Source organism: Gymnoscopelus braueri, assembly GCF_963280865.1.
Source record: "Gymnoscopelus braueri genome assembly, chromosome: 15".
Classification (NCBI taxonomy): Eukaryota; Metazoa; Chordata; class Actinopteri; order Myctophiformes; family Myctophidae; genus Gymnoscopelus; species Gymnoscopelus braueri.
Window position 1 is genome coordinate 35,678,536 of NC_137620.1, and position 12,579 is coordinate 35,691,114.

The 12,579-nt window shown below is 41.5% G+C and overlaps 1 protein-coding gene across 1 annotated transcript in view; it reads left to right on the plus strand.

Annotated features, from left to right (window-relative positions):
* dnah2 (dynein, axonemal, heavy chain 2) overlaps positions 1-12,579 on the plus strand; it is a gene marked incomplete at both ends in the record, with an annotated part of 428,475 nt that overhangs the window by 107,116 nt on the left and 308,780 nt on the right. The window contains one exon of the mRNA XM_080450915.1: positions 2,828-2,975. Coding sequence (XP_080307041.1) covers positions 2,828-2,975 — 148 coding nt within the window. The remainder of the gene's footprint in view (positions 1-2,827; positions 2,976-12,579) is intronic.

Here is a 12,579-nt window from a genome sequence, read left to right on the forward strand (position 1 = left end):
CCAAGTTCATTCATGTCAAGTCAAGAACCCCCCAAATTGATGTGTGTTTGTCCACAGACCGCCATCTGAAAACGTGTTGTGCCGGGGACCCCCAGAAGAGAAGATTGGTGTTAGAAACAAAATCTAAATTATATATTTTTTTATATTTTTCAAAAACAAATAAATAAAAAATCACACCCAGTGTGAAGTGGGCGGTGTCTTGCTAGCTAATCACAATACTGAATGGAGTCAACCAATCATGTACAAAAAACATATAATTTCATTATGTCTCACTAGCCAATCACAGCATGTGGAATTGGAGCACTATGTCACTGTTGTTATTTAACAGTGGTCATCACGGTGATGGAAGCTCACTTAAAAGAATAATGTGTTTTTTTTTAATACCCTTTCCACCCACAATGTGTGATTCACTTTAAAAAAACACATAAATGTGTTTTTTTTAAGTGCATAGTCCTATTTATAGGGCTATGCACATGTGTCATGTTTCACTAGCCAATCACAGTCCTGAATAGACTGTGATTGGCCAATCACGGTGCAGGGTTAGGGGGGTACACTGGTGGCCAATCACAGCGCAGGATTGGGGGGTGCAAATATCCAAACCTCACAGGGGCGGTTTCACCGCCCAAAAATAGCAGAGATGCAAGCTCGCAGCTCGGCACGAAGTGACGCGCTGCGAGCTTGTAGATCTGCTATTTTTGAATAGCCAACGTATAAATGGATAAAGTGTTTAAAATGATTGTGACGCTATGTTGACTACCTTTGCTGGGGACGGGACCCCCTTGAATCCCTCCAATAAGGACCCCACTTTGAGAACCAATGCTTCATTGTCTCATCTCATTAAGGACAGGAGAGTACAGTTCTTGGGTTTCGGCTCCTCGACATTGCAAGAAAAATAGCATTAGAATAACAGTAGAAAAAGCTGTACGAATAGTACAAAATAATACAATACACTTTTGCGCACTATTTGTATAGGACGGTGCTGTGTGCATGGATCCTACCTCTAAACATGTGTGTGTATATGTCTGTGATGTGTTTAAAGGGATAGTTCACCCCCCAAAAAATCAGTTTTCAATCAATTAGTCACCCCATGGAGACTTGAATTAATAGACTTTTTTTTCCCCGCATTCCTAAGCCAATCATCTTTATGACCAGCGGGCCGATAGGCAGTGGGTTCCGGTAGGAGACACAAAGGAGACTATTTTGTTTCTCCTACCGGAACCGCTGCCGGTCATCAAATATTTGGCTTAGGAATGTGACAAAAACACAAAAATGGGGTGACTAATCGATAGAAAAAAGAGTCATTTTGGGGAAGTCATTTTTGGGGTGAACTATCTCTTTACAATAACAATAGAAATATCAGTACGAATAGTACCAAAAATACAATACACTATTGCACACTATTTGCTCAGGACAGTGCTGTTTGCATGGATCCTACCTCTAAACATGTGTGTATATGTCTGTGATGTGTTTAAATAATGTTGCATGTGTGTGTGTGTGTGTGTGTGTGTGTGTGTGTGTGTGTGTGTGTGTGTGTGTGTGTGTGTGTGTTTAGGTGTTTCAACAAATGTGCATATGTGTACAGTATGTAGTTGTTTGCATTTGTGTGTGTGTGTGTGTGTTTGTGTGTTAGACTGTCTTTTTAGGTGTTTCAACAAATGTGCGTATGTGTACAGTATGTAGTTATTTGCATTTGTGTGTGTGCGTGTGCGTGTGCGCGTGCGTGCGTGCGTGCGTGCGTGCGTGCGTGCGTGCGTGCGTGCGTGCGTGCGTGCGTGCGTGCGTGCGTGCGTGCGTGCGTGCGTGCGTGCGTGCGTGCGTGCGTGCGTGCGTGCGTGCGTGCGTGCGTGCGTGCGTGCGTGTCTGTTTAGGTGTTTCAACAAACGTGCACATGTGTACAGTATGTAGTTGTTTGCGTGTGTTTGTGTGTATGCACAGCATACAGTACATGTGTATGTGTGAGCCAGCAGCATGATGATGGGGATGGTTCCAGACAGCCTGCATGCAGCCTTGATAAAACCATCTGGGCTTATATAGGACAAGGGAGCGGGATGAGTCTTCATGTCATAAAAATCAATGGCGTTGCAAAGAGATAGGGGGGTGGAGTCAGGAGCCTGACTTTTTCCGCTGGTGAAGAGGAGAGGATGTGTTTGGCCTTCTCCTGCCCACAGGCTACAGGACATTGATTTTGCAGCGAGGTTAATGTGAATCTCATCGCTGCAGACCCGGACGTCGACAGAATCGATGCGCTTCACATGTGTGTGTGTCTGTTTTTGTTCTTTCTTTTGGGGTGTGTGTGTGTACACTACAGTATGTGAAAGTCATTGGTGAAACAAGTACTGTTTTTTACTGTAGTAAAAGTATCAATACTGCAATGTAGAAGTACTTTGTTGCAAGTGAAAGTCTTGAATTAAAAATGTACTTGAGTAAAAGTACAAAAGTATTGGTATCAAAATGTACTTAAAGTACCAAAAGTAAAAGTACTAAAATGTTTGAAAATAGCAGATCTACAAGCTCACAACGCGTCACGATGCGACGCGTTGTGAGCTTGTGGATCGTCTATTTTCAAATAGCCTAGGTATAAAATAGGGCTGAAGTGGTAAATGTATGTTTTATAATGAAATAATTTATATCTGCAAAGTAACTAAAGTTTTCAAATAAATGTAGTGGAGTAAAAGTACAATATTTGCCTCTGAGATGTAGTGGAGTAGAAGTAACAGTACTGCAAATTGGAAATACTCCAGTAAAGTAAAAAACACCTCAAAAATGTACTTTTATAGGTACAGTACTTGAGTACATGTACTTAGTTACTTTGTGTTGGTGTCCGCAGGTGCAGTTCTCCCCCACGCTGCAGAAGTTGGCCCAGCTGGTGAACGGCGTCGGCGCCCAGCTCATCGGCGCGCTCTCCGTCTTCAAGCGGCTGCCTGATCTCCTCACCCACAAGCCCTCGCAGAGGAAGCCCGTACACGCCGTCATCGGTTAGAAACCTTGTCTCTCTCATTATGTTTCTCAACAAACCGCCCCTGCTTTGTCCCTCCTCTGGGAAACCCTGTTTTGTTTTTTTCCTTTTGTTTTTCTGTTTGAAAGTAAGAGCTGTGGCAGAAAATAGAGAAACATTTCACCCACTCCAGGTTGAAGCTGTAGCAACCTTTAACCCATTCAGACCGGGAACGCATCTGTGTACAGCAGACGCGTTGCTAGGTCTCTACTAGTTTGGGGGCTTAGCCCCCCAGGCAACGGCGCGGCAACAGCATTTTCGCAGATTTGGGTACTTTTCCCCCCGTTTTTTGTTACTTTATTTTGGTTTTAGGGGTAGGGTTAGGTTAGGGTTATAGATATATAATTCAAAAACATAAAAAAAAAATATATATATTTTATTTTTTATTTTTTATTTTTTTATTGGTGGCTTTGGATAAAGCATTGGTGGCTATAGCCACCGAAGCCCCCGCGTAACGACGCCCCTGGTGTACAGTAACCACTTCAACCATTATTTTATACTTTGGCTATTCAAAAATAGCAGATCTACAAGCTTGTAGCGCGGCACTCGGTGCCGCGCTACGAGCTTGTAGATCTGCTATTCTTTTGAAAAATCATGAACATTTTTGCAAATCTTTGAATGTATATATATTTTTAAAGCGAACATTTTTAACTAAAATCTTTGCTTCTGGGGGGTCCCTGGAACAACATTTTAGGTGGTCCTTTATATGAAAAAAGTTTGAGAACCACTGATATTATAGAAATATAATACAAAAATAAAAAAAACTGTTGGGATTTGGAAGACATTTGTAGAATCCCCCCATAAGCAAAGATTTGAGTCAAAAATGTTCACTTTAAAAAACATTTATATTCAAAGATTTGCACCAAGCAGATCTACAGGCACTCTGTGCCACGCTACGAGCTTGTATATCTGCTATTTTGTTAATAGCCCAAGAAATCTAAACATGACACACGTGATGCGTTCCCGGTCTTAATGGGTTAAGGCAATGTTTTGATCTAGAAAGTCTCCGTCTAAGGTAATCCAAAGTGAAATGTTGCCACTGGGAGCTCCAATACCCAGATTGCGCATACGTTTTCACAGCTGTAACTCACATTGTCCAGACAGATTTTTACTGCAGGCTACTGACAGCTACATTCCTGGCCCACAGTCAGCCTCGGTACCTTTTGCTATACTCTCCTACCAGGTTTACTGGTGCACGGTACATAAGGCAGGGATATATTATGTTTCTTTTAAGTGCAAAATGTAATCTTCTTTATCATAGAACAAGTGGAGTGCTGAAAATTGCAACTAAAACAGCCCATTTGATGGGCAATATTAAATATGTATAAGTTCACACCCTGGAAAATCCCAGCCATATGACTGCAAAAGCCCCTGAGCATGAACGTGCCAATGTTTCAACCCACTGGTTCTCAGCGTTGGGTCCGGGGACCACCAGGGGGTCCAAAAGGACCATTTTGGGTCTGTCACCCTTAACCCATTAACTGCCGGAGGTATTTTCATATTTTTTTAGCCAGTGCCAGAGATTTTTCATTGAAAAAAAAAAAGTACTCAGGAGCCGAGATACAGACTTTTTAAGTTTTAAGTTAACAAGGAAGTGGATAGGAGTCTAGATCTTCAAAAAATCATATCTCCTTGGTCTTTGCAAGGGTCAAATTGGATTTTTTTTTTTTGTTCACGTAGATCTACGCGACTGGCACGTGGCGGCTTTAAATAGGTTCGCGTAGATCTACGTGATTGGCAGTGAATCACTTAAGGGTTTGGTTTCATTTGTACACTCTCAGAGTTGAATTAACAATGAGGATTTTACAATTGTATATTGGGGTCCAATTGTTTACAATTTAGGCATTTAGCAGACACGCTTAATCCAGAGTGATTTACAGTAAGCAAGGTAAACACATACAGTACATCAAATGCAAAGACAGTGTTGTGCTTCAGTATCTAGGATCAGATAACCAAGAACCTAGCATAAACAGTATAATATAAAATTAAAAAAATCTGTACACTATACAAACTATAGGATGCCAGGTCAACACATGAACCTGCCATCTAATTTACAAGAGATAAACATGGTAGTCAGTGGCCTAATGCATGTAAAACGGGGGGTCCTTGAAAGGAAAAAGAATGAAAGTGAAAGAATCACTGGTATAAGACTTTGCCGGCATCATTGCAGAAGGCTGCTATTTAGAATAAATCCTGTGGATCTCGGGAATCACATGGGAACGGCGTGGCTCCAATGTGGATCTGGAACCTCATGTGGCCATCCTGTGGCGTTCATTTCACTCTCATAAACATTAATCCATTCCAGAACATACTGATGTGGAAAAATGCATCCTGCTATAAACAAATGCAAGATTCAAGAGATTTATTGTCACGGGTGTATGACGAGTACATGCACTGTGAAGAACTTAGGTTGGGGTGCTCCATAAATTATAATACGCAATAAAAACAATACATAAATAACAATACTAAACCAATAACACAGCCCTAAAGTCATTTCTAAAATGAGGTTAAAAACATCCCTGTCCTTATACAGGAGTCAAAAATCAAGCTAACAGCAGAACTAAACAGATATAGCCAATCTACAAGCTCAAACACGTCGCAAGCTTGTAGATCTGCTATTTTTCGCTGTACGACAGACAATGGCTGAAAGCCATTAGCAGATGCTGCCCGCACAAAGTTTACGATGGACAACAATGTTTGTATCTTTGACTGACACAAACTAACATAAAATAATGACGATACTTCCAAGTGTTGAGAGTATGCGTAGTGTAGTGTTGTACATGGCTTTGTTTGTGATCCACGCACGGAGGAACATGGACCTGCGTCAGACCCCCGACCAGACCTACACCTACTTCATAACTTTGAGTGATGGCGTATGCTTAAAAAGAAGAACAGATCTACAAGCTAACATCCTGTACCATCGCACAGTGTTGATAGCTTGTAAATCTGTTATTTTTTGCGCATGTGACAACCTCCTACTCTGCCGTTTAAATGCGCTGCCCCACGGATCTGCAACATGTCTTCTGGACAGACACACCGCAGCACTAGCCTGGCATGGCCAGACTAACATCACTGCGTAGATATTAGTCTGGAATCTCTGTGTGGAACCTGCAATTCCGAGGGGCAAATAAAAAAAAATGCCTCTGGTGATAAACCCGCCGCATATTTGCATACTGGGCCCTGATTGGTCCCTCACAACTTCGGAGGGAGAGAGAGGCCAGACCTAATCTGCCAAGGGCAATTTTTTTTCTCGCAATGGCAGATTTGTCTGGAACCAGGCTACCGCTAACGAGTAACATATTATTAAGTAACTCATTACTTACTGCCCAACACTGTGCCTGAGTCTCAGGCTTATATCATGTTTTCTCACACAACACCACTTACATTGGGGAACTTGAATGGTGACGCAAAGCTCAGCTAATCAGTGAAGCTGAGGGGTCAGGTTAGCCAATCAGCCATGAGATGCTTTGCATCACGTTTGTGCCACATCGCCCGGCTGTTCAGCTATAACCCAACGGGTCGTGTTGTTGGCCAATCAGGGAAGCTGGTGACCACACCACTCCCAACAGGAAAAAAGAGTCGTCCGCATAGACAGACAGGTTTGAGTCCGTTCGGTCAGGCGGTGCCCGAGTTATGCCCAGGACACGCGCACGCTCATACATACATACAATACTGTACATAGCCTACATACATACATACATACAGTACATACATACAATACTGTACATAGCCTACATACATACATACAATACTGTACATAGCCTACATACATACATACATACATACATACATACATACAATACTGTACATAGCCTACATACACTACATACATAAATACAGGTTTGGTGAGTTAATACAGTGGTCTCAACCTGTGGGTCGGGACCCCACATGATTTTTGGGGGGGTCCCCAGATGACAGTGAAGTGACAATTTAAGGACTTTTAAGACCTTTTTAATACCTCAAAAACAAAGAAAAGAGAAAGACCATTGCTGCATCAAAAGTAACAACAACAACTGTAAAAACTGGTCAAACATTGACCAAATTGTCAAATGATATAAGAGGCAAAAAAAATAAATCGCCGATCTACAAGCTCACAACGCCTCGAAACGCAACTACAAGCAAAATGTAATGCCTCAACTCCTACATTCCAAGTGCTTGTCAGGATGAGGGGTCCCCATGAAGTTCAAATATGATGGTTTTAGGGGGTCGCGGGCTTAAAAGGTTGAGAACCACTGAATTAATACATAGAAGATATTGCTCGAATACACGTTCATTCCTCCCAGATGTCTCCGTAGATGTTCTTTACTTCTTTCTTAGGCAGAGGCTTGTCAGGCTCCCTCTCCTCCGGTGCACCTTTGACCGGGGTCTCAGGCTTTTGGGTGACTTCATAATTATCTTCATAGTTCTTCGTCCTTTGTCTCAGGGCTTCTCCCATTGGTGAGTTCTCCAGCCTCTTGAACTTTTCCTGGCATGTCTTTATGTAAGAGATCTTCCCTACCAGGTAGCCACAGAGTCCTGCAAATGCAACTTTGGGTAGAGCTCCAAACCTCGGAGATGCGGTCAGAGTTCCTCGAGCGATTAGGACTTGAGTGACGGACATGCTCACCAGTGAATAGGGCACAGACCTGTACATGAAGCTTTCCCAATTGCATTCCTCGAAGACCCTTCTCTCCTCCTCTGTGGGAACATAGTCCATGTCCATTGGCCCGACCATTGGCCCGACCATTGGCTCGTCCATTGGCTCGTCCATTGGCCCGTCCATTGGCCCAGTTAGTTTGTTATCGTTTATTTCGGTTTGTTGAACAAACAGGTATACTGTAGGTACAGTTCGTACACAAGTAAAGCTTATGAGTATGAGTAAAAAGTATTAAACATGGAAATAAGGTACTTATAAAAGACCAAAGGTTTGACTGGTTGTCTAAACCTGAGCCCAGACCCACTGTGATGGTGTCCAAGTAAGAATTAAACGAGATGCCCCTTGGCAGTAGAGGGAGAAGGAGAATTAGTGGCAACGAATCTGTGGGACGTGATTATCTGGGTTGTAAAGCCAGTTAGAGGTAGTTGATGTCTCTGGGTATCGCCAATGGGTTTAATCCACCCCTGAGATTCCTTTGCCTTTTTATGTCGTTGGCTACGGTGCTGGTGCCATCACGATGATGTCGCTGTGAGTCAGTCATATCCATATACGGAGCCCCGATGTCGGTCATGCCCAAAGATAAGGGTCTATGATGTCAGGCTTGGATGTTTCGGTTGCCTCCATATACAGTACGGGCTCCAGGAGGGGGTCTATGATGTCAGACCTGGGTATGTCAGTTATCTCCATACAGTATATGGGTTTCCAGGCATACTGAACACGGTCAAACTCGCGGTGGTGTCCATTTATGACTAATGCCAGCAAGTTTGCTTTGAAACCTTTTTTTCAGTACTTCTTTGGCCTCCTGGCAGCACAAATGCAAAGTTTATGCTGATCGGTCCAGCGGTTTGTGAAATTAGCTTCAGACACAGACAGACAGACAGACACACAGGAGACGCAAGACACCCAACCCTTAATTGCTCCCCGAGCGCCTTACTAATGTTGGTCACTGCTCCTAGTAGTTATAGAATGGGCAGTGTTGGGTAACGTGCGTTAGTAACGTAACGCCGTTACGTAATATATTACCGAAATGCGGTAACGGGTAATATGACGCATTACTACAAGGAGAAGCTGTAATATAGTAGTAAGATGACACTACATTACTACGTTACTAATTATCGCGAAAAAAAAAAAAAAACGACAGAAAAAGATTTTGGTGTCCATTTGTTTTGCCAGGTTGCATATCCGGCCTAGAGAGAATCAAAGGAAACGGAAACAGCTGTGAGCATGCATATATATATGTGTGTGGACTGCACCGGATACAGTTCCAAAGAAGGCGGGTGTAATGTAATAGGCAGCGTCGCAGCGAGTCAGTGCACTCGCCTCGCTGTCCCTTGTAGGCTACTGAATGGATGCGTGGAGACGGCCAGGACGCACAGCGTGCACCTCTGTCAATATGGTAATGGTAGACACCAGTTCTCTGGTTGAGATTCAATATCAAGTGAAACGCTGCACATAACCAGTGATAGGTTGGATTTAAAGCCTATATTCCAGTTTATAATGCGCGGAAGCCAAGCAACACTTTTGACAGAGAGAGGGGGGGAGCATGAGAGAGTGCGCGGGCGCATGAGAGAGAGGGAGGGAGAGAGAGAGAGAAAACCTGACGTCGGATCAACAGCAATACAAATTAATAACTGCAAACAGATCCAAAGATTAGGCTATCAATATCATACAAAAGCAGAGAGAAGCTGTGATCTCACCGCTCTGATGGACAATAAATAAATAATCCTTTTGCAAACAATATCCATGTTCTGTTCCTTTGTCAACAATGATCCAAATGGGAAGTTTATTTCAGCAGCTAGAACGTGACAGTTTGACATAGTTTGAGCCGTTTTTGCTGCGCAGCTCCTCGTTTAAGTTAATTGCCTTCACCTGCTGCTGTGGTGCTGCGCAACAGGGCAGATCTCCGCCAGGCCAGGTGGCCCTACCCAGGCCCATGAAATTCATAGGCAGTAGGCTAAATATTGTCTCTGACTCTCTGTCGGTTATTAAAAATGAAGAAATACTATATTTTAAATAGTGAAAAATACAGAAAATAGGGGAAAATACATAAAATCTCTAATCTGTGATTATAATGTGATTAATGTGGGTTATATTTTACAGATAGTTACACTATTCTTGTACTATATTAAAATTAAATCATCCTTAAACTTCAAGTTAAATTAATTATTTCCGTGGACTTAAAAATCATCGTTTTATTTGATGGCCTTCTTTTTGATTGGCCTTTTAACATATTATAATACCAGCCTGTAGGGGGAGGTAGAGACTGAGTAACATATTATAATACCAGTCTGTAGGGGGAGGTAGAGAGTAACAATATAATAGCAGCCTGTAGGGGGAGGTAGAGAGTAACATATTATAATACCAGTCTGTAGGGGGAGGTAGAGAGTAACATATTATAATACCAGCCTGTAGGGGGAGGTAGAGAATAACATATCATAATACCAGCCTGTAGGGGGAGGTAGAGAGTTACATATTATAATACCAGCCTGTAGGGGGAGGTAGAGAGTTACATATTATAATACCAGCCTGTAGGGGGAGGTAGAGAGTAACATATTATAATACCAGCCTGTAGGGGGAGGTAGAGAGTTACATATTATAATACCAGCCTTTAGGGGGAGGTAGAGAGTAACATATTATAATACCAGCCTGTAGGGGGAGGTAGAGAGTCACATATTATAATACAAGTAAGACGCGCGAACGCGGTAAGCGAACGCAAAAAAAGAAAAAAAAGAATGAAAAAAAATATTAAAAAAAAAGTAACCAATAATTTTTTTTTTTTTTTTTTTTTTAATCTGCGTTAAAAGGAGCATCTTAGAAAAATACAAATTCACAAAAAAAAAACTTGGAATGTTTTTGAACAATTCAACAAAGTGTTTGAAGTGCCTGTTTCACCCACTTCCGGGGGGCGGAGCCAAAATCCGAGCCCGATGTATTTGTTCGTAGACCCCCACTTAGGGGGGGTAGAAAAAGTTTGGGAGCGATTCGGGCACTTTTCATTTAACATGGGGTTTCAATGGGGAGTTTTTAGGAGCCTTCTCCGGGGCGTGGCTTCCGGGGGAAGGGGCGGGCTTAAACGCAACCTTGACAGGTGTGTTCAGTTTTCAAAGACCTTTCATTTGATGTATGGTACGTCTAAATTGGACATTTACTTATCTCAGAGGAGCTGCACACAGGCAGTGCACACAGAGACACAGAGACACAGAGACTCAGAGACACAGAGACACAACCCAAGCAGGGTTACATAGTAAGCTCCACTTGGTCGGAGGCGCGGCTTCGCCGCGCCTCCTCCCGCGTTCGCAACCAGCCTGTAGGGGGAGGTAGAGAGTAACATATTATAATACCTTTGCTCTAAGTGAAAGCTGTGTCCAAACCCAATGTTGAATAAATGTGACTAACAATAGCATAATGTAGTCGTGTTTTTCATCAGAATTAATGAATAAATGCAAAAACATTTTTAAGGATTTCATAAGCAACGCGCTAATATCGTGATAATATCGTATATCGTGATATTTTTGGCCACAGTTATCGTGATATGAAATTTTCATATCGTCCCACCCCTAGTACTGTACTTAAGTACAATGTTTAGGTATGTTTAATACTTTATTATATATGTCTATTTATGAATTGATTAATTTAAGTAAATAAATTGATTCATTAATGTAATTTATAATCATATCTTATAATTTAAATGCCTGCCCATCTGCCATCTCTGTGTCCCAATTTCCAAAAATTATTTGTGGGCTAATAATAATAATACAAAATCTAGATTATTTAATTGTTCAATTTTAGCTTTTATTTTTTTTAAGTAACTAAAAAGTAATATGTAATATTAATATATTACTGTTGCTCAGACAGTAATATGTAACGAAATGTATTACTTTAAAAGGAAGGTAATATGTAATAGTAATATATTACTTAAAGTAAAGTAACTTGCCCAACACTGAGAATGGGTAAATGCAAAAGACAAATTTCACGTATATGTGCAAATGTGACCAAAAACACCCCAACGAGTAGGGACCAACTTATTATTATGATTATATCATAACCATCAACATGACTTTTGGCTCTTTTTGTCTACAAGAACTAAGCTAAGCCGTGCTGTGCTGTAACATTTCTCCCACAGCTTGCTTCTGGGTCCCTGGGCTGAGCCTTTGAAGAAAAAGAAAAAACATCTGTGGGTGTTAAAATGCACCCACTGTTGAACCAGTGACTCATCAAACAATCTATATCGCCATGGTTCTCGACGTGGGGGTCCTTGAGGGGGTTCTTGAGTGTACAAATGGATTTGTACACTTGTTAAATTAACGCTTAGGGTCCCAGAGATAAAAATCAAAAGGGGGGTCCGTGATCTAATGCTTATCGTCCCTGTCGGGTGGAAACCGACAGTTATTTTTCAGGATTAAAATTCAAATGTAGCAAAAGTATCGCTTCGCGCCGCGTTTTAAGCTTGTGGATCTGCTACTTTTGATACTTATGTGTGACGCTGTGGTAGTGGTGTAAAGTAGCTACGTACATTTACTCAAGTACTGTACTTAAGTCCAATTTTGAGGTACTTTCACTTTACGGGAGTATTTCCAATTAATTGTCTATACTTTTACTTCTACTCCACTACATCTCAGAGGCAAATTTTTATTCCACTACAATTATTTGAAAACTTACTAGTTACTAGTTACTTTGTAGATATAAATTATAACGTTAAAAACATGCATTAACCACTTTAGCCCTATTTTATACATAGGCTATTTGAAAATAGACGATCTACAAGCTCACAACGCGTCGCATCGCGACACGTTGTGAGCTTGTAGATCGTCTATTTTCAAACATTTTAGTGCTTTTTTTAATACCAATACTTTTGTACTTTTACTCAAGTACATTTTTTATTCCGGACTTTTACTTGTGACAGAGTATTTCTACATTGCAGTAGTGAAAACATTTGAGTACTTTTTCC